Consider the following 25,389-nt stretch of genomic DNA (forward strand, 5'->3'; position numbering starts at 1 on the left):
TCTGGTGGTAGGATTTTGTGAACACTGATGTTCCTTTAGGTTCCATAAAGAAAGGGGGCTATTCTTTAACAAGCCAAGTATACAATCAACTATTCAAAGAATTTAGTGCACCATAGAGTGATTAAGTATTGTTTCCTTATTACCATAAAATCTTGCATTCTGGGACAGTACATTATAGAAATACTCAGAATTGTAACTAATGCAACCAGTTTGTAATTAATAACAGATAGTTGGTGTCATAGGCCAAACTTGCATTCACAAATGCTGTTCTCATTTGAAATGATCAGGGTTCTGTGCAACTACTCTTCCAACCTGATGTCCATATTTTTTGACATATCTTATGAAGGCATCTTCAGCAGTTGTTTATACATGCTAGAACTTTAATTTGGCATTGTTAAACTGCTGTTAAATGGTCCATTTATTACCTTAGGTTGTAACAGATTCACTTTGCTTCACGTAACCCACCCCATACAGCAACTCACAGCCTTGAACAAAGCCACCAGATATACCCAGATAGATAACATTGAGTCTGTTGGATGCATTTACATTAGTTGTGATTCCTACAGCTTCCTTTTCTGCCAACCCCTCCTAAACATATAATTGACATCCACCCAAGTATCATCCAGGTACAAAAGTAGTTTGCATGTCTCCCTTATTTTTCTTATTTGCTGTTGGTATGCACATCTCCAGTTCACAGTATTCTCCCTTTCAATTAATATTTTTCTTGTGGGCTCACAGCGTTTCTTTTTGAAACCCATTTCTTTCAGTATTCATCTTAATGTTGTAACTTTCTAATCAAAATTAACCCTTTCCTGTAATGCAGGGAGAAGCTTCTTACAGATCAGAACTACCTTCTGTCGCAAAAAAAAAGTCTTTAATGATTTCCTTTATTACCTGTTGGTCAAAGTCTCCCACCTCTGGATTTTGGATGTTTCCATGTTTGCCCAGATGCTGACAACACAGAATTATTAATTTTATTCCTTATGCAGTGTATTGTTCATGATGATGTGTTGCAGTATTTGCAACCCTTGAAGTGGCTTTTGTAATGGGAACACAGATATTTCTTTTCAGCTACCGTGTCACAACACTTTTTTTCTCTCTGCTGTGAATAGTTAGTCCTTGCTTCTGTTGTCTGCCAACATCATTGTTAGGTAGAAATAAACAGAGTACCACTTATAAAAAAACTCGCCAATTACATAAAATATATTCCATGAACAAAATACACTAAAACAAACACAAAAGTTACAGTATTAATAAATCCTAAGCAATTATTCAGTACATTTAGAAACAAATAAAACTTCACTTCACTCAAAATAAATTCATTGTTAAATTAGGGCCTAATATACTAAATAAATTACTGAACATATAAATTTCATGCACTCAGTTTGCTATCAATATAAAAGTAAGAATACACACATAATTTATGTAAGATATACATGTATATACTGTCCACTGACCAGGAGAAAATCCGTACTAGGAATTTTATATACTCGCATGCGCAAGATTTCGCGGTGAGTGATGAGCTGCTACTAGCCATCCTAAAAGCATTTGTTCCACAACCACTGAACGAACAACAGACAACAGGGTTTCATGTGTTCTTATGGGTATAGCTTTAAGATTACCTCACAGTGGCACAGTGGCTAAAGTAACAATTTGTCATTAGATTTGGATTTATTAGAGATCTGAGTTCAGATGAAAAATAAATATTTGATGTGGTGATACAACACAAACATTTTCTTAGTAAATAATGTATGTTGAAACATGTGAACATGTAAAGAACTAATTACCATTTTGTAAAGATATACTGAAATTAGAAAGAGTGATGTGCAAGGATCTAGTTATGATCTTCATAAATTGCCCTTGTTGTAGTTTTGTGTGTGAGGGGTCATTGGTGAGGTGGCTGTGATGTTGGTGCTTGGCACATCATTCATTGTCCCTGCAGTGTTGTCATGTCCTATACGGAACTGGAGCATGGCTACCAGGGCCTCCGCAGAGGACGTCCAGCCTTCTATGTTTGTGTTGATGGCAATGGGTGCCCAGCTGTAAGGGCAGCCAAAAACAGAGTAAGTAAATGAATCTACAGATTATGTAGTTCTGTAATTACTGTTGTGCATATAGCAATATAGCACATGTAATTAAGATGACAGAACCTTTGAGTTTAATGAAATTGTCCATGGAAAGTGTTGCATCATCTGGACACCCAGAACAATCCTTTCTTTAGTTATGTAGTGTATTACTTTCCAGTAGATTCTCAAAAGAAAACTTTATTATTTATTTTTGTAGAGTACCTTGTCACATTACCTTCTAAGACATTTTGTTGCATTACAGAATTACATTTGTTTTTGTGCTTCTGTTCTTTGTTTACTTGAATCGAAATATCAGGAATTCAAGGTATTAACAGGTCGAGTCAGAAGTAGTAGTGGAAGTTCTTAACATAACGACAGAAAATATACCAATGTGAACACTGATAAAGAGTTATATTAATATGAAATAATTATATTTGTTGTCAGATCATTACCGAGGAACACTGTGTTGGAAGTTGTTTATTTTCTCTTATTACCAAGCAGGATGTGAAGTAACACTTTAGGCTGTAATCAGAAGACACTGAGTTCTAATCTCAGCCAAAGTTACTCATTATCTTGTTGAAGGTTTCTCATGCATTTATACATTACCCTCATGGAGGCACCTGTTTGTGATAACAGGAAATGACAAAGAAATGTGTCTTCCATTGGTATTACCCTCTATTAAGTAAAAAAAAATGCACCCTGTTTGTTCAAAAGATACTGACATACACAAACATGCACCAGTGAAGACAGTGATACCACAAACTTGACATTAACAATTATAAAATGGCTAGGCAAAAATGATTATGTTCTAAATTGGGATAACATTAGTTCTGTAACTAGAGTCATTTGAAAATGTAAAATTGCATTATTTACATCAGTCAGAGGACATGACTTACACAGATTCCCTGCTCTTTAATAAATTCTCACCCATGCTGCTCAGAAAATTAATGCGCTTTGAGTGCAGCATTGTACTAGGTGTTCCACTTAACGTGGAACCTGCCACAGCAGCAGCAAGCAAACTACTACTAGGTGGGTTCTGAGTTACTTGGGACTCTATTTCAACACATATTCCTCCATAATGGAAAATAAAATATTGGTACCCTGTAAAATGTGTTATATAGTTTGTTTTTCACGACATAACAATCCATTGTTCAACATTTTCAAGGGGACACAGTTGATTGAAACCATCCAATTTTGTTCCAGTTCTGCAGTATGGCTATGTTTTGCTTCCTGGCCAAAATATTTAGTGTCTACTACATTCCTCTGTTGCTTTGTAATACACAATGTTATGTTTTACTTTCTTCACTATTACTTCATAAATTTTATAGAAGGCTTACTTACATTGTCAGTGATGGCTCAGTTTGTAGCACATTTGCCTGTAGTGTGGGAGATTGGTGTTTCATTCCCAGTGAGTTGATTTTTTCAGTCACTGTGTCTAGAACAAGTTTGACTAGTAAATTGTTATTTATTAAGTACATTAACATATGTTGTGTATTCTGAGGCATTCAACTATTATTTATTATTTGCACTTTTAATATGTTGTTAAAAGTTTGTTTTAAAATATTGGTATATTTTTGTCCTTTAATGTTGAAAAACCTACTGCACTGTTGCTGTTGTCTAATGTGTATAAAGGGAGAAAGAAAATAAATGCAAAATATAAAAAAAATGCATTAAATTTGAAGGCCTTTAGAGCCATTATGGATGTGTTACAAAAATCGCCTCATTGGGAATCAGATCATGGCTGTCCATGGATGGTGACAATGTACATGTGCTCATTTTATGACATTTGTAAAATAACAGTGACATAAATGGAAAGTAAATAAGCAGTGGAATCTCAACACCTAACATTTTGGCCAGGAAGTTAAGAGGAGGGTTCACTGCCATAATGCAAAACTAGAGCTGAATCAGAGGGTTTTACATATCACACAGAAGAACATTGTGTTGTTATTTGTATAAAGGAACCTATTACTTCTTTTGGTTCACCTCATATGACACATCAGCACTGTTGCCTTTATTTCAGCCATAATTTGTCTTGGAACATCCATTTTATTCTTTATTTAGTTTCTGTTTCTTTCTGCTAGTAGTTGTAGCCCTCCTGCTGGCACAATGGCTGATTTCCCTTGGCACCAAGTACCGGATGTTTACATTGTTGATGTGGACAACACTGCTGAACCCTATTGGCAGATGATGGTACTAGCAATGTTGCTTTAGTTGCGTGGTGTTCACAGAGCATGTGTCCCATAACAGCATGATTGGTTTCAACTTTGTTTTGGAAGATGTTCTAGAATGGAAGCTAGAGGTCACAACAAAATATGGGGCTTACCTAATTGCATAGTGTATCTGACTTTCATCTGAAAGTTTCAGTGTTATGAATTTCTTCAATCCCTGCCACTAAATGGAACCTTGACACAAACCATGTTGTTTTCCTCTCCAGTTTACTCTGTAATCCCTGTGAACCCTATAACTAAATTGTGAAAAGGAACTTGTAGCAATTAGGAAACTTCAGTATAGCAAGATTTTGTTTGATCTAACCTATCATTGCCATGTGGTGCAAGGTTTCCCCCTATTTCAAGTCCTGTATTCTAAAGATGCTGAATGAAATATTGTTTTCACCTTACTGCTGAACATACGTGGCCTACTTTCTGTTATTGTTTGCATGAAATTACACTTCAGTGTTTCACAGTGCCTCACTAGATAATTTAATTTGCTACTGAAATTTTCATTGTGATAATGAATTGTAGCTAACCTTTATACTTGTCATCAGGACATTGGAGTGAGCAATATTGCCATTTCACTGTGAGATGTCCTTGATAGTCTTATGTTGAAGTGCTTAATTTATTGCTGTGGTGAAAAATTGTCTTCGCTTGAACAAAATATAAGCCTGTTGGTACAGTAAGTTCTCTTTGAATGTTTTAAAAATGGTGTTTAAATTTATAGTTTAAATGACATAGACTATTCAATTTTCGTAACTGTGTGACAGCATTTCCTATTATTTTGTAACTGGGCACAACTCAGTATTACCTTCTTAATTCTTCATGCATTATTTGCGGTCTGTTAATTCCCTATTTTACATTTCAGAGATTTCTGTTGCTGTTATATCTGCTTCATTGGCAGTAATGGAAACATTAAAAGTGTACGTACATACTTACATGTGTACGTACACACAATGCACATACTGACAAAGAGTTTGTCCAAACTCTCAAACATGTCAGAGAGCATATATCATTCATTTAGCAGGACATGACATTCCTAGCCACTCACTTATCACTTTTACATAATTAACAGTAACAGATTCTTGACTGGTTTATCTATAATTTAAGTAATTAATACATCCATATAAGTGTCATGTTCAGTCACATCTGTTAATTGTGTACTGGCATCTCTCATGCATTGCAGCATCTTACATATGCCATTCTGGTAATCCATGCTGGGTTTAATTATGTGTAATGAGATTGTCAACTCTGCTTCTCCTGTTGTGATGGAACAGCATTGGAACTTGCATGTGGAAAATACTTGTATATTTTCACAAACATTTAGGACATATGTGCAGATTTGCGTTGCTAACTGGCATTTATGTTGTGTTTACGTGCTTTAATAGGGTTCACATCTGATTTGTATTATGTAGGTGTGTTCAGATTTAAGTTAGAAAAAGCCAACTGTCCAGATAGGTAATTGCGGCTTTTCAGGATTTTCAAATTGGCTGTCAGTACTTTTATCCATGTTCTTCCTAATTCACCCTCCATGATCAGTGTGGCACATTGTTTTTATTAAATATCCTCTGCAGTTGTCTCAGCCTCATTAAATAACTGAAGAATACACCATCTCTCAGTCTGTATTTAAAGCAGTTTTGCAAGTGAGATCAAATACTCCTGTGTCTTAATATGAACCGTCATTGTTACACCATTGTGCAGGGAAGGAGGAACATCTGTTGTCCATATTTTAGGGAAGTAGAGTTAGGTTTTTGATCTGTAGTTAGATGAGCTGAGAAGCAGAGAAAATTTTAAGGAACTCTGTACTTTTGGCTTTTCATATAATGCTGTGAATGCATAAGGGAAACTGGAAAGAATTTAGTCATGGCATACTTGTACCAAGAAAGGTATCATCTCTGGTTTTACGGGGAAGCTTAAGGCTAGAAGCCACTTGGAAGACCAAAACAAAGATGGTGTGACAAAATTAAACTAGATTGTGCTCATGTGAACTGAATAGAATTGCTGAGGACAGTGTGCAGTGGAGGAGTTTTGTAGTGGCCTAAAGGAAAGGGATTGTGTTAATGTCAACTGGATAGAACTAGTTCAAAGTGGAAACCTTCAGTGCTTTCCTGTGACCTTTGTATTTCAGAACCACGGATAACCTAATAAGTATTGACTGTTCATTTTAAATCCTATACTATAGAATTATGTATGTGGGGGGGGGGGGGGGGCCACGTGTGTGTTCAAAAATAATTTTATAAAAAAATGGCAGGTACTTATTAGAACCAGTCAGCCCGATAGGAATTGTCCCTGATTTATATCAATTCATGTTACCAGTCACTACTTTCTCTTCCATCTTGCTTTATTCTTTGTTAGTCATTAAGCAAACTCTTGGTGCAAACTGTATTTGTTATTATCTGGTGACCTTTGGAGTTTGGTACTCTACTAGAAGAGGTGCTTCATTGACAGGCTTTGTTAACTGATAAACTGTGTATGGAGGTAAGAACAGTTCAGATCATTCTGTCTGCACAACTGTGAGTAAGAATCTGCTAGCAACATAATTCTGGATTATCTGTAATTAATTAATAGCAAACCAGTAACTTATTTCTTCTGATTTAATGGGCTAGTATTACAGAAAACTCTTGATCAGTTATGTTAAGTTATAATTTTTAAATTGAGCTCATAGTTCAAGTGCATTGTAATTATTGTGAAGCAACTATGTCTGAAATTTACATTTCATGGATGATATTTTATCACTGGTATCCCATTTACTTTCTTGAACAGGGACATGAGTATGTTTGTTCTAATTTAAATAAGGCTTCCTTTTTTAATTTATTTGCATTGGCCACTGGAATCAGTTCATGAGGAGACAATATGAAATCTCATCTCAAATGTAAACATATACCTATATAAACATATACTTAAGAAATAAATCATAGCAGCCTTAAATTTGTCCTTGTTGTATGTTATTAAAAATTTTGAATTGCCACCATGTATGTGGTGCGTGTGTGCATGCATGTGTGCGCATGCACACACACACACTCTCGCTCAAACTCATTATCCAAATCAGATTAATTGAAGGCAGTAAGCTTGAAAGTCTAATATGCACAGTGTTGTATTAAATTCAGTTATAATTGCTATGGCTGCACATTGAGACTTGAATTCAAATACATTGTTGTTGTTTCTTGGCTCTACAACCCAGTTGTGGGTTTTCGCCACCTCCTTTTCGGAGGTTTTATGGTCCTTGAAGTGTGCATTTGTGAGTAGTGAGTGACCAGCCCACTGACTGCACAATTTCTACTCAATCCTGATTTGACTGCCAGAGCCATCTAGCAGTGAACCAGGAGACTTGGGTGAAATCGGCCGCTGAATTTTGCTTATGAAACATCTCCTTCATGCTTGTAAGGTTCTTTTGCATGCCATAAATCTACGACATGGGACCGCCAGCTTTACTTCCCCTCCGAAGGAAGTTGTGCTATGGATTTTTATCACCCTTAAAATTCCTGGGCCAGGTTTGAACCCGCGAACCTTGGGTCCAGTGGCAAGCACGCTAACCACTAGTCCACTGAGGTCAACTGAATTCAGATACATTAACATACCTAAATATAAATCTGGTGCATTGCTTATTTACTGTGAGAAGTATTCATTGGTGCATGATGTAAAACCCCTTTACAGTCTGTTTGAAATGTGTATTTACATACAGTGTGTCTCCAAGTCCCAACTGTGTACACAAGGACACCATTACATTTATTTTATTATATGGTCAATTCTAGAACCTATTTCCATAAGATTCATTCACCAAACTCATCTTGGCCTTCCAGTAGGTATTCTCACAAAATGTTCTTTGTGGTTTGCTTTTAAATTAAATCACACTAGCAATTTGTCAAACCATTAAAACATGTGGTTGAAGTTCAGTTAGGAGCCATTGAGTAGGTTTTAAATCCCCTATTCTCGTACAGTAAAGATAAATGAATTTGGAAATGAGTGAATATTTAAAAATAAGGTTATTGTAGGATTATGAGAAAACATATTTTGACACATGCAGCTATCTGTCCACCCAGCCAGTTTCATTTCTTGAGATGATTAGAAATCTCTCAAGTGTTAATCTGACTCTTGATGAAACAATGCACAGACTTTAACATGCCCGATTGTGTAATGCAGTTGGGAGTCATCATCTCAGCTGCTGCTGTTTGTGAAGTGAGTGGTATCTCAATTCAGTGTTGTGAGCAGAAGTGTGATTATTATGGAGCCATGGATGTGGTGGAAAGACTGTGGGCATCTCAAGGCAGGAAGGGATTGGCAAGAAAATATGTACTGCTCTGAAGAGTGGGTATGTGTCTTGTTTCTGTGTTTTGTAGTGATGGCTGTTAATCTGGTATGGGGGAAAGGAAACATATGCACATATAACAAAGCTGTTAAGTACAATGTAGTGGGTTAATCTACAATACTCAATTTATGGTTATTTGAAAGCTAATGAAGTGTTTTTCCCAGTGGCATATAAAATTTGTCACAGGTTTATTTTCAAAGCCCTCTAATTTCACTTTTGACCTTGATAAGCCTGGTGTTTATATAAAACAAATGAAAACACACAGAAGGAATGCTGTGCCTAAGTAGATGCTTGGGTGATTTGAACAGTAAAATGACTTCATTCAAATAGTGATCATCTCATGGACACTGCACAGTGCCATGACTGTGAAACATGCAACAGTTTCCATCAAAAAGTGGACATACTGTCTGAAGATATATAAAAGTATGGATTACACCACAGTCTGCATTATTGTATTGTTGATTAAAAATATGGAAGTGAGATCCCTTGTAATGATATTCATGCTGAATTTCATGAAAACAAATAATTTGTTTAAAAGTTATCAGTACAGCAGACACATGGAAATGACGGTACCATAAATATCTGTTCCTTATTGTGCAAAGAAAGTAAACCAAAATAAGAGTGACTGAGTGTAGATTTAAAGATAAAATTGCTGTTGATGTATGTGCATGTATTATAACAATTTTGTCAGTGGAGACACTTGTGTCTTTGAGCAGTTGGTTGCCGTTTTGTTAGTATTTATAAATTTAGTAACTTGCCTTTACCGATATGAGTTTTTCTATTTTGATATACCTGTACTACATGACACAACCACCCAGAAAACAGCCATATTCCTTGTTTGCAGGGTTTTTTTTTTTTTTTTTTTGCACAGTTTTGCTTTGGATTGACTGAATCATGGATATTCAGGGTTTTATTGAATCTTTGCCTTCATCATACAGTTTTTGTCACATTGTAACATGTTTCTGATTATTGTATTGCAGGGCGACCTGACAGAATTAGGTGATGATGATCTGGTTGCGGGAGAGGAGGGGAAACAGGTGGTGGTGGGGGTGTGTGCCATGGCCAAGAAGTCGCAATCAAAGCCAATGCGAGAGATTCTGATGCGCCTGGAGGAGTTTGAATATCTGAAGATGGTGGTGTTTCCAGAGGAGGTTATCTTAAAGGTCTCATTTATCTGAAATATTCGTCGCTTGTTGATTAGGGTGGAACAAAGCACTTTGGGAAGCTGTCCATATGAGAAACGTTTTTGGCTGCCATGTCCTACATGGTACAGGAAACACTCTGTTGCCTCAGACCCAATGCTGAGTCACAAGAAAAAGATTTGAATTAAAGAATATAACAGCAAGACCCTTATCTAACTATCTGAATTCCTGCCTTTCTCTTCTCGGTTTGAAGTGCTTCAATCAAAATTGAGAACTAAATTGATCATTATTGTATGTAGTTTGACATGTATCATACTAAAAAAGGGTTAAAATCAGATTGGGGTACAAAACTGAACATCACTGTATAGGGATTGGTACTACTATTTCATGTTCAAGAAATTCACTTTTCAAGTTTGGCTGCAGGGTTAGCTTTCCTGATAGGTTTCATGCAATTTTAAACAGTGCTTTCTTATGTATGCTGAGATAATTTTCAAGAAACTACTATGATGTATTTCTCTTACAGCCTTTCAAACTCAGTATCTATAATTATCTGAATTATACGATCTCTGCAGTTAACACAGCATCATTAATGAAGCTAAAAGTCACTTTAACCCCTTTTTATCAAACTGGAAATTGCAGGCATATTGGTGTCTGTGTAACAGAAATCTGAAAGTGCTTGATTTTTGTTGCACAGAGTATGCCTCTCTTTTTCATTATTTTCAAGTTTTAAATGGAGTAAGACCAATATTGATTTCTATTTTGTATAAGGAAGATAGATCTGTAAAGAAATTAGTATGTACCTAAATCTTAATTTAGTTCAGTACTAGAACCTGTCATGTATAATAATTTTTATGCATATATTGGTTAGCAATACAAAGACAGTCTAGTTGGAAGATGATTCTGATATATCTGGGGTGAGTATTTGTAAGGAATGCTCTTTGTCATGGGCCGAACAAGTTCTGTGGACTTCTGTTGTAAGAACTCAGTTTGGTTTCACCTTACAGGTTTCCCTCTCATTTAAAGGAAATAAGCTTGTCTTGACATAATGGGACAATGGCAGTGTTCCCTGTATGCCATTTGTTGTTCAGTGTAGCATGTTTTGTTGCACCCATTCAACACTGGTGTGAATGTGCCTTGAGTGAAATGTCTTCTTGCATGCAGACCCAGTGAACAATTTTCTACGCATACTAGAGCTTTTAAAAACATGTGAGAACTGATCAGAAACTATCAGACTGAAATACAAAAACTGAGATACAGTGATAGGAATTTAATTCTCCTTAAGCACATACATATTTATTCCACCATTTCTGGCAATGCTGGAAATACCTCTCAAAGTGAGTTTTAGGAATTTCCAATACCTATGTCATTGAATTTTATTTACTTTTTTTCCATATTATTAAATTTTACTTATTTTGAGGCATTATTATGTTCAGGGAACAGAGTAGTCACAGGAAGCCACATCTTGCAAGCATTGGAGCTGTCTCACTTGTGGAATAGCCATGTGTTGCCACACAAGTTTCAGAATTTTACTGTTTATCTAACAGTTTATTATGGAATAAAAATACAGACGGAAAATATAAAATTGCAGTATTTGGTGTGCATTTTAGAAAGATGCCATTATATGATATGAGCCGGGGTAGCTCATTCAGTATAGTGACTGGTTACGGACTGGCCAGTCAGGGTTTGATCCCCAACGGGGGCAGAGGACTTTTCCTCTAGTCTCTGCATCCATACCTGTTCTGGGACCCACCCAGCCTCCTGTCCAGTGGATATCAGGGTTCTTTGTTGGGGGTAAAGCGTGGCTGGGGCGTGGTGCTGACCACTCACCCCCATTAGTGCTGAGGTCAAGAATGAGTAGGAGCTGTACCACCTCTGCCCCCAAGTGCCTACATAGCAATATAGTGGGACAGCTTTCATCATTATATGATGCATAAATATGGGCATGTACTAAGAGAGGGAAAAGTATACTACAAGCAGCTGAGATGAAATGCCCGAGGAATATAGTGGGAAAAACTGGAAAAGGTAGAATTAGAAACATGTACATTAATGGAAATCTCAATAGGAAGGAAATATATAACCAAATTGAGGAAAGTGAATTGAGATGGTTTGAACATATTAAAAGAATGTATGAGCATAGAATATCATAAAGATTACTGGAAATGAAGGTGAGTGGCAGAAAACACAGGGGTAGACCACATACACAATGGATAGACCAAGTTAAGAAAGATGTAGAAAGGAGAGGACAGTGTTAAGTGAAATGCAAGAATTGGCAGTTAGCGACAATTACAAACTCCTCTGCAAAAGTCAACCTATAGGTGTGATAACATCTGGAAGAAGAAGCAGTAGTTTGACCTGGTGGGCATACTCATGGTGTACAAAACCATATTAATCTAAGTCAGCAATGATTTGGTTTTACAGTGCACTAGAATTTTTATTTCCGTTGTCATAATTATTGTGTTGTTATTTTTTCTAAGATGTTTTTATCAGTTTTGGCAGATTTTAAGTCAGAAGCCACAGACAAGCAGTTTCATTTTTTCCAAATCTTCAGTTAAAATATCTGGACATGAATCATAAGAAGTTGCTTCTTCCTTGGCAATTTTATAATTAGTAAATTTTGTGTCAATTCACACAGAACCTTGCACTTGAACTACAAGTTTATAGTTTCTATGGTTTCAACAGTACTCAAGATGATCATCATTTGCCAGGTGTCTATCCTTTTTTGATATGATGAAATTACTGAAATCTTATGCTCAATGTTGTATTTCCAAATGCTATTGGCTTCAATTGATGATTTGTCACCATTTTTATTACCTCACAAAATTTTTACTCATCTTGTTCTGTATTCTCAAGCATCACTAAATCAGCACATGGCCAGTGCACGTAAGTTCAAATCCCAGCCATGAATAACTGGATCAGTGGAATGGGCTGTAAACATGTCAGGATACGTTCAGTCCAGATGCATCCTTGCATGATTTGATTTGAGAAGAATTCTTTCTCATTTAGTTTTGGGCAGACCTTGTATGCTAGTTTATCAGATACATTTTTGTAATATATTACAAAAATGTTTTCATATGAATATTATACAGGTAGGGCTCGGTTTACGCCGCTTCACTTTTGCGCCTCTCATAGATCACGATTGGAGGGGTGATGAGTCATGACTCTGCCCAATTTCCTAGACACAGATGGTCCCAATATTGTAATAAAACTATAATACTAAATGATTAACTACGACCTAGAATTTAAATAATTAAACAAAAATGGAATATAAAATGCCACGAGAAAAAGCAAATTTCATTAACCATGGACTAAGAACTGCAAGTGAACTGACAAACATGCACTGGTGTCTAGAGAACAGGACGCCAAAAGGTTAAGTCTGATTGGTCCTACTCCCACCCTTGATGGCCACTCCTCTCCAGCCCCTTTAACAAGTGCCTTCTTTTTCCTTCCTAGTTGCTCTCAGTTTTTCTAGCTGTTTGTGTGTTTGTGGTCCATCTTGCAGTCTTCTTTTTATTAATATTTTCAAATACCTACCACCATGCCCCCAAAACGTGTGTTATCAAGTACGTCTGGACAAGAGACTAAAAACAACATAAATCATTGACAGTGACAGCAGTAAATTTTCTTTCTTTTTCTTAAACATTATACAATTTTTAATACGTAAATTTCATAAAATAAAACATTTTTCAAGTATTTTGTGTTGATTACTGAAAATTTTGGAATGGAACCTAGTGTATTTACATATGTTCCCATTATATTTTTGCTTCATTTTACGCCAGAAATCTCAGGAACCTAACCGTGGCGTAAACAGAGTCCTACCTGTACAGTGAAATACACTGCACTGAGTTGTATTCGACCTCAGAAATGTACATATGAAGGAAAAAATTTACAAATATTAAAACTAATGAAAATGTACAGTAAGTCATCAAATATATGTTGTTACTTTTGTATCATACTTGCATGAAACAGCTACATTTTCAGTCATAATACACATATTGCATAAAACAGTGTCTGGAAAGTACATGTCATATCTGCCTGCTTGCTTATCTACATATCTGTATTTAATATTCCAGCCAGTTTGAAGGTTTGTGTGAATTGTTGTATGGAAGGTCGGCTTTTTTTCCCATTGTGATTTAGATTGGTCCATTAGGGACTCGTATGTTATATAAGGACATTAAGAACATTTTTCTTTTATCTTGTCAGAGACATGTCAAATTTAAAATGTTGTATATGAATGTTTTATATCTCGATGTTATATACTTCATACAATGTTAATCTTCTTGTATATTGTTTGCGAAGCAGGTAGAATTTTATAGGTGGGGGTCTTCTGGTTTGTGGTGCCATAATATTTTTACTGTATGCCAACATTTCAGACTGACATACAGTTTTCATCTTTATGGCTGAAGTGCAATCCTGAAGAAGGAGGTGCAGATTCCACCAAAACATTGGCATATAGCCAAAATACAATGTGGCACAACAAACCACCAGACCACACCATTTATATTAATATCTCTTATGAAAACCTTAAATCCTACTTGATAGAATTCTATTTGAATATAGAAAACTATTATGGATACCTTATATCATTTCATCTTATTTTTCACCAGACATTAAGTCATATGCATCAGTCCTTGAACTGTATTTTCTAAATTCAAATGTGATACATGTTTTATATATCAATTGACAAATTTTACTTGATGTAACAAAATTGTAAATGACACCATAAATTTTTACTGTTCACCATTGATATAATGAACACTGTTTGCCATTGTTTTCAGTTGATAAAAATTTCTGCTTAAAAATAATAACCTGTCTAAAGAAGAGTTATGATGTGAATTGAGACAAAAAGAAAGTATTCATTATGACTAATGTTGTCAGTACTGTGTAAACTTCAGGTAATAATACATCATTATTGAAGGATTTCCTGTTTATGATAAGGACACTTCTTACATTTATCTTCTTAATCTGATTTTGTATTGAAACAGGCATATCTGGTAATTCAGTGTTCCCCCCCCCCCCCCTCCCCAATCATCTGTGAATAAGCTTGTATCAGGCGCAGCCTAAGTAAAGGAAGCTAAGAAATTTTTTATTTTCATTATATTTGAAAATCAGGGCTAACACAATTCCTAAAGATATTTTGTTAAATGTTGGTGGATCAAAATACAGCATAAGGAAATGTTATAAGGTATAACAAAGTAGGATATACTGTAAGGCATTCTTATGGTAAATTTTATAAATATGAAACAATCTGTGTTGCATGACCATGTTTTTTCTTTTAATTGTCATAATATGAGTGCATGTGCTGCAGCTTGAAGTTGTACCTTGATAATATAAGTATCATACTATGACATATGTTGGTACCTCCAAGCCTTTCTGTCTGCTGAACAGAAGCCAGTGGAGGAATGGCCGATCTGTGACTGTCTCATCTCATTCCATTCAAAGGGGTTCCCACTGGATAAGGCCATCCACTATGCCAATTTGCGCAATCCGTTTATTATCAACAATCTTCATATGCAGTATGATATTCAGGTTAGTGACACTTAATTCATTAACACTTGATGTTTTACATTTTTCTGTAATGCCCTGTGATGAATATTTTTTGCTGCTTTAGGTTTCTTGTATTAATGTGTTTTTATGCATGCAACTTAATTTTGTTGTATCTTTTGATTTTAAATTTGATTTAAAGGCTTATAGTCACCTTTCTTACAACTGCTGTCACTGTATTACTGTATATGCTTTTGTCATCACTATATATATCTGCCATTGTCAGTTGACAAACCTATTCACAGACAAAAAATTTACCCATTGAACAAGACAGAAAAGTGTTTCTGTACCTCTGAAAGGCTCTGTGACTCTCCCACACATGTCAGTTATGTTAGCTTAATAGTCTGATCAGTCTGAGCTGCATATTCATGTGATAACCTTATGTATGTAACGCTATTGAAGGAGGTAGTTACGTTGGGCTAGGTTAAGTTAGGTTTGGTTATGTTATGTTGGGTTAGCTTAGGTTGGGCCATGGTTAGGTCAAGGTTATTCCAAAGTCTCATCAATGTTAGGCCAGTCCTCTGCCAAAATAGAATTTGTATTCATTGACCTATCCTGTCACAGACCAAATCTCAGCCGGGCTCCAAACTAGAATACCTTTTTATGTGGAAATCCAGTCCACTGCAGTCACATCTCAAAGAGCCATATCCTGAATGGGGGGGGGGGGGGGGGGGAGAGAGGAGAAGGAAGCAGAGAGAATGGGAGTAAGAGATGGGGAAGAATGTTCCAGGAGCTGCTGCCTGTCAAGAGTTGCTGATCAGAGCCATAATGTATTACATACTGTATGTGTTGTAGATTCCAAACAGCATGCCCAGGTCTTTGTCTGTTTGAATGGTACTGCTATCATAGTAGCAATCCTATTGTGACAGTGTAATGTGGCTTTTATAGGACCGTCGCAAGGTGTACTCAATCCTGAAGGGTGAGGGAATTGAAATTCCTCGCTATGCTGTACTTGACCGGGATTCCCCTGACCCAAAACGTGAGTAATTGTGCATCTAGCCTGAAGGCAATGTAATCAGGTTTTCATCCAGCTGTTTGTCAATGATAACTTTGCAGTCATTAGATGGCGAGCACTTGAATTATGCAATGCCCATTATGTGCTTGCTAAAACTGAAGAATGCTGCATGTTGTATGAATTGTATTTATTTTGTTTCAATGACACATGCTTTCAATCCACTGTGATGTGATTGCCAAGCCAACAGTGAGCTGAAGCGTTTGTCAGTCACAGAGGTTTCAAATTTTCCTTCAGGTATGAATGAGATTGTCATTAACTTTAGATCTGGTTAGCAAACATAGTTTTTGTATTCTACTTTTCCTGTTTCCTCTTTCTGTTTTGGTTTGAAAAGTAGCGTATATTTCACATGGCCAAACAAATTTATTTATTTATGGTTTGTGTAAAAGCTTCACATTTGTTGCCTTTTAGAATTGAAGATTTGCACAATATGTTCATATGCACATAATTCTTGGTACGCTCAATGCCACTTTCGTAATATTTGCATTGCAATCAGAATATGTGATTCATAATGGTGTGGTTTAGTACAAATCTGTACTGCACTTACATCATTGTCAGCATTAGAATTCAATAGCGTGTTTAACTGTGCCCTTGGAAGATTGTATGAAGGTCATACCAAAAGCAATGAGCACAACTATTGTACACTGAAACAAATGCACATGAAAGGAAACATACTGTCAATAGTACCTGGACATGTCCTACCACAAGCCTACAAAATCTCCAAAATGATCTACACATTTCATCCAGTGCTGCCTGGGCTTAAAAGTCCTGCTTCATTAGAAATACATTCCATCACCTTTCAACCAACTGTGTGTGGCTTCACAGAGTTTGTCTGCTTTCTCATATTGCTGGCATCTCATGTGATGGGGTCAAGTGTCTGGATTTGTGGTGGGTTTGGGAGCACTTCTTAGCCATTCTTTGCCACTGTCTCCAATGTCAGGCATACAATAAGAGGTCAAGCATTATTCTGTGGTAGATAACGGTCTCTTTCATCCCTGAAGACTCACTTTGATGGTACAGTTTTTTTCTTTCTTTCTTCTCCTCTTCACATCCTTCAAGCATAAATGATAAGGATTTGTGTTGGTTTGTTAAACTTATAGCAATTTTTAAAAAAGTAAAGTGGAAGTATCTTTTGGCAGGTGGCATAAGGAACAGTTCTTTGTGCAGGTGTATACAGCAGGGAGTGTGTTTCTTACATAATGTTGGTGCTCTTGTTCCTTCTGAGATCAAGTCTTTGGAATATAACTGGTTATAACTGAAATATTCTGTTTTGTAGATCATGAATTGGTGGAGTCAGAAGACCATGTGGAAGTGAATGGTGTTGTGTTCAACAAGCCATTTGTGGAGAAGCCGGTCTCAGCTGAGGACCATAACATTTACATCTACTACCCAACATCTGCTGGAGGAGGTAGTCAAAGATTGTTCCGTAAGGTAAGGTATACCAGAATTAACCACTTGTTTATTTATTAACCTCATTCACTGGACCTGTGACTGAGGTTAGGTTTTTCTAACAGACTCAGCTGAGTAGGTGCTCCTTCCCTTTTCACCTGAGATCGGATACAGACCCAGTTTCCGAAACATCCTGTTTTTTTGAATACCAGTTATTGGAGAAAGTCCAAGAATTCAGTAATCCTTAGGAAAAATCATATTATCATGATTTGATTTGGATTCACCTACAACCAGTTCCAAATTGAAATTAACAACAAATACTGTAGACACTAGTGTGTTAGAAAATGAAACAAATCACCTACTGATTTAAAATAGGTTTGCCAGCTATGAACATCAACAACAACAAAAATACTAAGTGACATAGTGACTTCCTTCTTACAAGCAAGTTCATCTAAATGATACTTAATGAAATGTCAAACTCTGTTTCTGTGGTAAAACACCAAGATATGAGTTAATAACTTCTACATATTTTTAAAGTTCAGTGTGAAACACTTCTTGACTGGATTTTGAAAAAAAGGAATTTGTTAATGCCTTCCTCTATGACACCAACGGTATGTATTTATGTCAGCGAACTGAGGTCATCTACTAGGTTTGTCATTTATTTTTTTATTGTAACAGTAACTTGATAACACTATTTTAATAAAGGACTTCAAGTGATATTACATGATAATGTGGTAAATGATGATTTAATTTAAAATCATTCATGCTAGGGAGGAAAATTAAGTTTTTTCTACTATGCAGATTGGCAGTCGTAGCAGTGTGTATTCCCCAGAGTCCCGGGTCCGTAAAACAGGATCATTCATCTATGAGGACTTCATGCCCACTGATGGGACTGATGTCAAGGTGAGGTAGCAGTGTTTTTGATGTAACAGATTCCATGCTTGATGGGATATCTTTTATTATCTAATGCAAATATTCTCACATTGGCTATGATTTAACAACAAGAAACTCTTGTTTTTCAGTATTCCAAAGAATTAGAAATTTGCTTTTCAGGATCTTGTAAATCCAGTAGCTTCTTTGTTATATGTATCTGATCAAGTCTTTGAAGAGATGCACACAATCATTTGGAACATTAAGGACTTGCTGAAGATAATTCTTTTTAATGCTTGCTTAAAATTTGGTTTGTATGTTTATTATCTGACTTGCAGTACACACACAGTTTGTGCAGGAAAGAATCTGTTCTGCTTTTCTAATGTAGACGCGCACGTCATTACATCATTATGGTGCTAAGCAGTGCCCTTCTATTATATATATATATATTAAGGGACAATGATGGCAGCTGTAGTCTGATATTTAGCACGAGCTGCCTTTGCATCATCGAGTCATTACATTTATGAATGTTAGTTACTGCAGAATTGTATTAAGCCAGTATGATTCTATTAGTAGCTTAACCCAATAGTGGGTCATTGTCGCCTCCTTTCGGAGGTTTCCTAGTCTTTGAAGTGTGCATTTATGAATAGTGAGTGACCAGTCCACTGACTCTGCACAATTTGTACTCACTCCTGATTTGACTGCCAGAGCCATCTAGCAGTGAATCAGGAGAGACTTGGGTGAGAAATGGCCGCTGGATTTTGCTTACGAAACATCTCGTATCATGCTCGCAAGGTTCTTTTACATGCCTTAAATCTACGACATGGGACCGCCGACTTTACTTCCCCTCTGAAGGAAGTTGTACTACGGATTTTTATCACCCTTAAAAATCCATTGACGTCGGCTGGGATTGAACCCACAAAATTTGGGTCCAGCGGCAAGCACACTAACCACTAGTCCACCGAGGGCGACAAGCCATTATGATTGTACTTTGTTAAAAATAAATTCCTATGTTATATGTGTAGGTGTACACGGTGGGTCCTGACTATGCCCATGCTGAGGCTCGTAAATCACCTGCTCTGGATGGCAAGGTGGAACGGGACAGTGAGGGGAAAGAGATCCGCTACCCAGTTATCCTTAGCAATGATGAGAAACTCATCTCCAGGAAGGTGTGCCTTGCCTTCAAGCAGACTGTGTGTGGATTTGACCTGCTTCGGTGAGCTGCATGACATTTTTAATTCTGTTATAGACCAATATATAATTTTAACAATACTCCCAGCTCCAGGAACAGGAAGTGCAGGCATCCTAGGAACATGCCTGTGTGGTAAAGCCTCAGGGGTTAAATACTGATTTAAACTACGTGTGGAGGGCATTCATTTTCATAGAAGACTATATGATCATCTGCTGATTCAATGCTACTGTTACCCCATCTGGTCTGCTGTATTCCCAGTAAATCTAAGTCATATTTTTCTAACTCTCTTGCCACTGTTTCTGATATGTATTCCATTGTGCCTTGTAAAGGGTACTTGTACTAGCTGATGTACACTTCCTTGCTGCTTCCTTAGAACTTTTGTGCTTTAATATCTTGTTAACCTGGAAAGAAGGCAGACCATTCGTGCCTTGACTCATTGTGAACATATTACTTACTAATACATTATGTGTCCACTAGATATCTTGGGAAAATTCTTCAAATTTCTGAAATAATATCTGTACAGTATAGTGTATGTATAGCCACATGAATCCACTATATGTGTCCTGACGCACCATTGTCTTCAGGTAACCTACTGATACATTAATTGTGTTGTATAAATAAATTAATTGTACTGATGATATGATTATGTTACCAGGGCAAGTGGAAAATCATTTGTGTGTGATGTAAATGGGTTCAGCTTTGTGAAGAATTCAAACAAGTACTATGATGATTGTGCCAAGATCCTGGGAAACATGATCCTCCGGGAGCTTGCACCCACATTACACATTCCCTGGTCTGTACCCTTTCAGCTGGATGATCCACCAATCGTACCCACAACATTCGGAAAAATGTGAGTGAGCAGCTTTTTATTAAATGATCACTTCCCCTAAGCATGATATGAGTAACAGATCAGGGGTACTGCATCTCTTAGTATAGCATTTGCTTTCAGGTCAAGTGAGTGCTTTGTATACGTAAGCATTGTTCTCTTGAGTGTAGCCATATGAAACAGTTTTTTCTTCTTTGTGGATCTTATTCTGGGTTATGTTTCCATTTTCAGATCAGTGCAACTCCCAATAGCAGGTTTATTTACTGAAACTGTTGGATGTAGAATGTCACCATTTACACTGGTGACCCAACTCCCTCCCTTATGTACCTTAGGTGGTTTTATATGTTGTCACAGAAGTCATTGTACAGTACTTATACAACTGAAGCAGTTCTGTGTATAAAATGGCATGATGCTATGTCAGACATGTATATTAATTCGTAACAGTGCATTTGTATTGCCACAGATATTGGTGAATGACAGCTAGTTGGGGGATTCCCTTTGATTTTATTTAGGGAGTTTCCATTCCAAGTACAGTGCAAGGTTGGCAGTATGTAGGGATGTGTTGTTGCTCATGTTTTTGCTTAAATGAAGCAATTTTATTGACTTTATATTACAGAAGGCTTGGCTAACTCCACCCTTTCTCTTTCCGGCTTTCCCACCGAAATTCAACTTCACCAAATTGGAAGCTCATCATCAGTTTGTGAGATGTGAAATATTTGCATTTGTACTTTAGTGTATTATTACTCATATGCAACTATAAAAAGTTGATGCAAAAAGGTGATAAAGGAGACACTGCTCAAGAGTGATTTATTCACTGTCATTAACATGGCCATGTTATTCTCAAATTGAATTGTGTTATTCTCTTTAAGATATAACATGGTATCTAGAAAGAGAGAGGAGATATAACTGTGGCTAATCCTACAGGATGGAGTTACGGTGTGTGGTGGCTGTCATTCGTCATGGTGATCGGACACCCAAACAGAAGATGAAAGTAGAAGTACGGCATCCAAAGTAAGTTGTCCTTACTGTCCTAGGCGTTGTTAAGAAAGTGCAGTTTGTTCTTAAACCTAAAATTCAATGCATGTTCACAGAATTTTATTGTAACAGTGGTAGTGCTTACAGTTACTATGTTCAATGCCTGAGTTTAGTTCCTATTGTAAGATTTGAGGTTTTCATAGTGGTGAGTATGAAGAGTTCTGTCTTCTGGGTTGTTGCACTGTGTAGTCTGGTCGATGTTTACCAACGTTTCAGAGGTCATACTGCCTCCATCATCAGGGCGATGAGTATGAAGAGTTCTGTCTTCTGGGTTGTTGCGCTGTGTAGTCTGGTCGATGTTAACCAACGTTTCAGAGGTCATACTGCCTCCGTCATCAGGGCGATGAGTATGAAGAGTTCTGTCTTCTGGGTTGTTGCGCTGTGTAGTCTGGTCGATGTTAACCAACGTTTCAGAGGTCATACTGCCTCCATCATCAGGGCGATGAGTATGAAGAGTTCTGTCTTCTGGGTTGTTGCGCTGTGTAGTCTGGTCGATGTTAACCAACGTTTCAGAGGTCATACTGCCTCCATCATCAGGGCGATGAGTATGAAGAGTTCTGTCTTCTGGGTTGTTGCGCTGTGTAGTCTGGTCGATGTTAACCAACGTTTCAGAGGTCATACTGCCTCCATCATCAGGGCGATGAGTATGAAGAGTTCTGTCTTCTGGGTTGTTGCGCTGTGTAGTCTGGTCGATGAAGACAGAAATCTTTAGTTCCTGTTGTTTCTAAATTGTTTGTGACATAAAATTAAGGGTTGTTCGAACAGTTCACATATTAGATGTGCTTACATTCATATTCAGAGTTGGAGGAAGTACCTGTGGTGTAATTATTTGTCCATATGTATGAAACACTTTTCTGGGTAGTTGGATCTTCATGGAATATAACAGCCATGTTCTTTCATAAAATTTATTGGTCAGACTACAGTTTGTTCTTTTTAAACAATTTGTTTGCTAGATATGTGCGAGTCTTGACAACCTAATTCTTACCACAAAATATGATGGATGGCATTCAGTCACTGATTAAAAAATGAGAATTCTTAAATACATCACTGTTGTCAGACACCCTATAGGAATTCAGGGATGATGCATATTTCAGCAACTGTATGAAATTCTGAAAGGCATGATGAATTTTATGCATCGTGTAAGAATTTTCAGATGTGATTTCTTTAGTTAACACATAAAAGTTTAAATGTATAGGGTTTTAACTTCCACTCACAAATTCTTGTATGCAGTAGATTTCAGTCACCTCATTTCAAGTATTTGAAGTCACATGATAACTTCCAGATACCATACAGAAATTTTGTCTGATGTGAGGCTTCATCTTTCATAATTATTTCAGAGATTAGAAACGATTTTGATGTCTCACAGTGGGGCTTTTATTGGGAATGGAAAATGTGGGAAGAAAGTGGCCTGTATTTTGTAGTGTAACCAAATACATTTTCAAAGTTTTATCCATAAGGACATTTTCTATTGAATCACTTGCAACTTAATTTTTCTCACTTGTGTCACATTGTCGTGATGAAACAAAAATTATGTTACTGGGTTTTAAACTTGAAATCGTGTTCCCACTGTAAAATAAGATTGGTGTTACAGGTTTTTTGAGGTATTTGAGAAATATGATGGATACAAGGATGGTCATGTGAAGCTGAAGCGTCCAAAACAGTTGCAGGAAATTCTTGACATAGCACGTTCACTGCTAAATGAGATACAGCACAGAGCAGCTGATCCTGAGATTGAGGAGAAGCAGGGCAAGTTGGAGCAGCTCAAAAGTGTCTTGGAGATGTGAGTATCTGCTGACATTCTACAACTGCTGTTAACTCCATTCAAGTGAAAAACAAAAAGTTGTGGGGAAAACTTAGAATAGCAGCTTCCTTCAATTGTATTGTTTTTACCTGTGCAGGGAGGCTAGCTAAATCGCATAAATAAAGTGATAAGTCAGTATTTTTGCACACAATTGTGTAACATAACCCCAGAAGTTTGTGCTATCAGCAGATTGTATCTTTTTATCATTAATATTTTTCTTATATGAAAAATATTATCATTAAACAAGGCATTATTTGTTAGATGGTAGCCATCTGGGTTGTTGCAGTGGGGAGTCTTGAGGTCATATGCCAATGCTTTGGAGGAATATGCTGCCTCCATATTCAGGGTTGTATAATTGACATCTGCAATGCTACATGATCTGAACTCATATTGCAGTGAAAACCTCATATCTTACAAGACATTCTGTTGTGCAGGTATGGACATTTCTCCGGCATCAATCGAAAAGTGCAGATGAAATACCAACCTAAGGGCCGGCCTCGTGGCTCCAGCTCCGATGATGGTAAAGGTTTTAGTACGGAACATTTTACTACTACTACTACTACTAATATTACTATTACAAGTACTGTGAATACAGATCAGTTGTGGTTACAACCTTGTGACTGTATTGAAGTAAACAGAATTCCTCAGCAATACAGTAGTTACATTTAGTAATTAATTACATTAAATGTTCATTTAAGTGGTGTGTGCGCGTGCGTGCATGTTGTGCAGTAGTGAACTTCAGACAAAATGCTGCAGTATCACAGAAGTTTTAAACTATAATGTTATGTACTTCATGTTTTAAAGAATTAACTGTGACAGGTTGTTTCCACAGAAGATTCCAGTGCACTGTTTGTAAATTTGTGTTTGATGTATCATTTTGGCACATTATCTTAGAGACTATAGTGTGTGTATTAATCCCTTCAGTCTCATGTTTATGAAACACATCAAGTTCTAGAAATAACCATTTTGACATAAGGATGAAGGTGTACACCCACATAACTCAAGTGGCTAAATTTATACCATGAATGTTGCACTGCTCTGCATGATTGGCAAAAGTTTAAGTTTATCACAAATGTTTGCTGCTTATTGTATTGTCAACCTGAGCATAGGTCAAATTTTTGTGTTGATGTACAAAGGTCATATTATATATGAAAGATTCCTCACAGTACACTTAATGAAACTGCCTGTTTTAAGTAATGCAAGCAGCATTTTTATGTATATCATTACAGGAATATATCCTGAACATTTAGAATACAGTGATTTTTGTATCTACAGTGATAACTATCTGACTTGTCATTTCTTTCTCTTATTCAGTTTTTAGTATAATGTTTCAGAATAAGTAATTCCATATTAAATGTGAATGCCATGCTTGACAGCAGTGAGTTTTAAATGCATCCAAAGAAATAAATCTGACTGCTAAATCTTCATAATCTATTTAAAAATTCATATGATGAAGCTTAATATTGAAATGGGATGTGAGAAATGTTCTGCAATGCATCTTGGATTCATTTTACTCAGGATAGAGTCCACTATTGTGATGAATCTTAAGTGGCACCTTCTGTAAGTTTTCACTGAAAAAATTGATACAGTTTGTGTGACTGTATTAGGCTTATCATAAATCTGATCATATGCCCTTGATATTTATTATTGTTGCTGTGTTGACAGATGCTCCCAAGGAGCCATCATTAGTGCTGATCCTCAAGTGGGGTGGAGAACTCACACCTGCTGGACGCATTCAGGCAGAAGAACTGGGGCGTATTTTCCGATGCATGTACCCTGGTGGCCAAGGTAGACACCTCAGTGGTTCGTAGTCCAACATAATCTACATTTAGTAGTTAGTGTCTTCCTCTTCTGCTGTCGGCTTCTTAGATAGATGGACGTGCCAGTAGGTCGATTCTTTTGCGGCAGAAGCTGATGTAGACCATCCACTTGCACATCTACCATTTTTTCTGTCGTCTTATCTCACTGGCTACAAGACATGAGTTACAATATACGTTTT

General features: G+C 36.8%; 1 protein-coding gene across 16 annotated transcripts in view; it reads left to right on the forward strand.

Annotated features, from left to right (window-relative positions):
• l(1)G0196 (inositol hexakisphosphate and diphosphoinositol-pentakisphosphate kinase) overlaps nt 1-25,389 on the forward strand; it is a 52,164-nt gene that overhangs the window by 1,179 nt on the left and 25,596 nt on the right. For 4 of the 16 annotated variants that reach the window (XM_087351549.1, XM_087351560.1, XM_087351553.1 and 1 more), the window contains exons 2-14: nt 1,870-2,063; nt 4,128-4,256; nt 9,563-9,745; nt 15,110-15,250; nt 16,154-16,244; nt 17,554-17,708; nt 18,468-18,569; nt 19,562-19,752; nt 20,384-20,578; nt 21,479-21,565; nt 23,181-23,369; nt 23,825-23,922; nt 25,056-25,193. In XM_087351549.1, coding sequence (XP_087207675.1) covers nt 1,950-2,063; nt 4,128-4,256; nt 9,563-9,745; nt 15,110-15,250; nt 16,154-16,244; nt 17,554-17,708; nt 18,468-18,569; nt 19,562-19,752; nt 20,384-20,578; nt 21,479-21,565; nt 23,181-23,369; nt 23,825-23,922; nt 25,056-25,193 — 1,813 coding nt within the window. In that variant the 5' untranslated portion in view covers nt 1,870-1,949. Of the gene's footprint in view, nt 1-1,869; nt 2,064-4,127; nt 4,257-8,416; nt 8,586-9,562; nt 9,746-15,109; nt 15,251-16,153; nt 16,245-17,553; nt 17,709-18,467; nt 18,570-19,561; nt 19,753-20,383; nt 20,579-21,478; nt 21,566-23,180; nt 23,370-23,824; nt 23,923-25,055; nt 25,194-25,389 lie in introns of those variants that run through there. The other 12 variants (XM_087351556.1, XM_087351552.1, XM_087351554.1 and 9 more) reach the window with 12 other exon arrangements.

The sequence above is a fragment of the Zootermopsis nevadensis genome, unplaced genomic scaffold (genome assembly GCF_977971745.1).
Source record: "Zootermopsis nevadensis isolate Lab colony 2312 unplaced genomic scaffold, Znev_1.0 Znev_ptg000019l, whole genome shotgun sequence".
In the NCBI taxonomy this organism is placed as follows: domain Eukaryota; kingdom Metazoa; phylum Arthropoda; class Insecta; order Blattodea; family Termopsidae; genus Zootermopsis; species Zootermopsis nevadensis.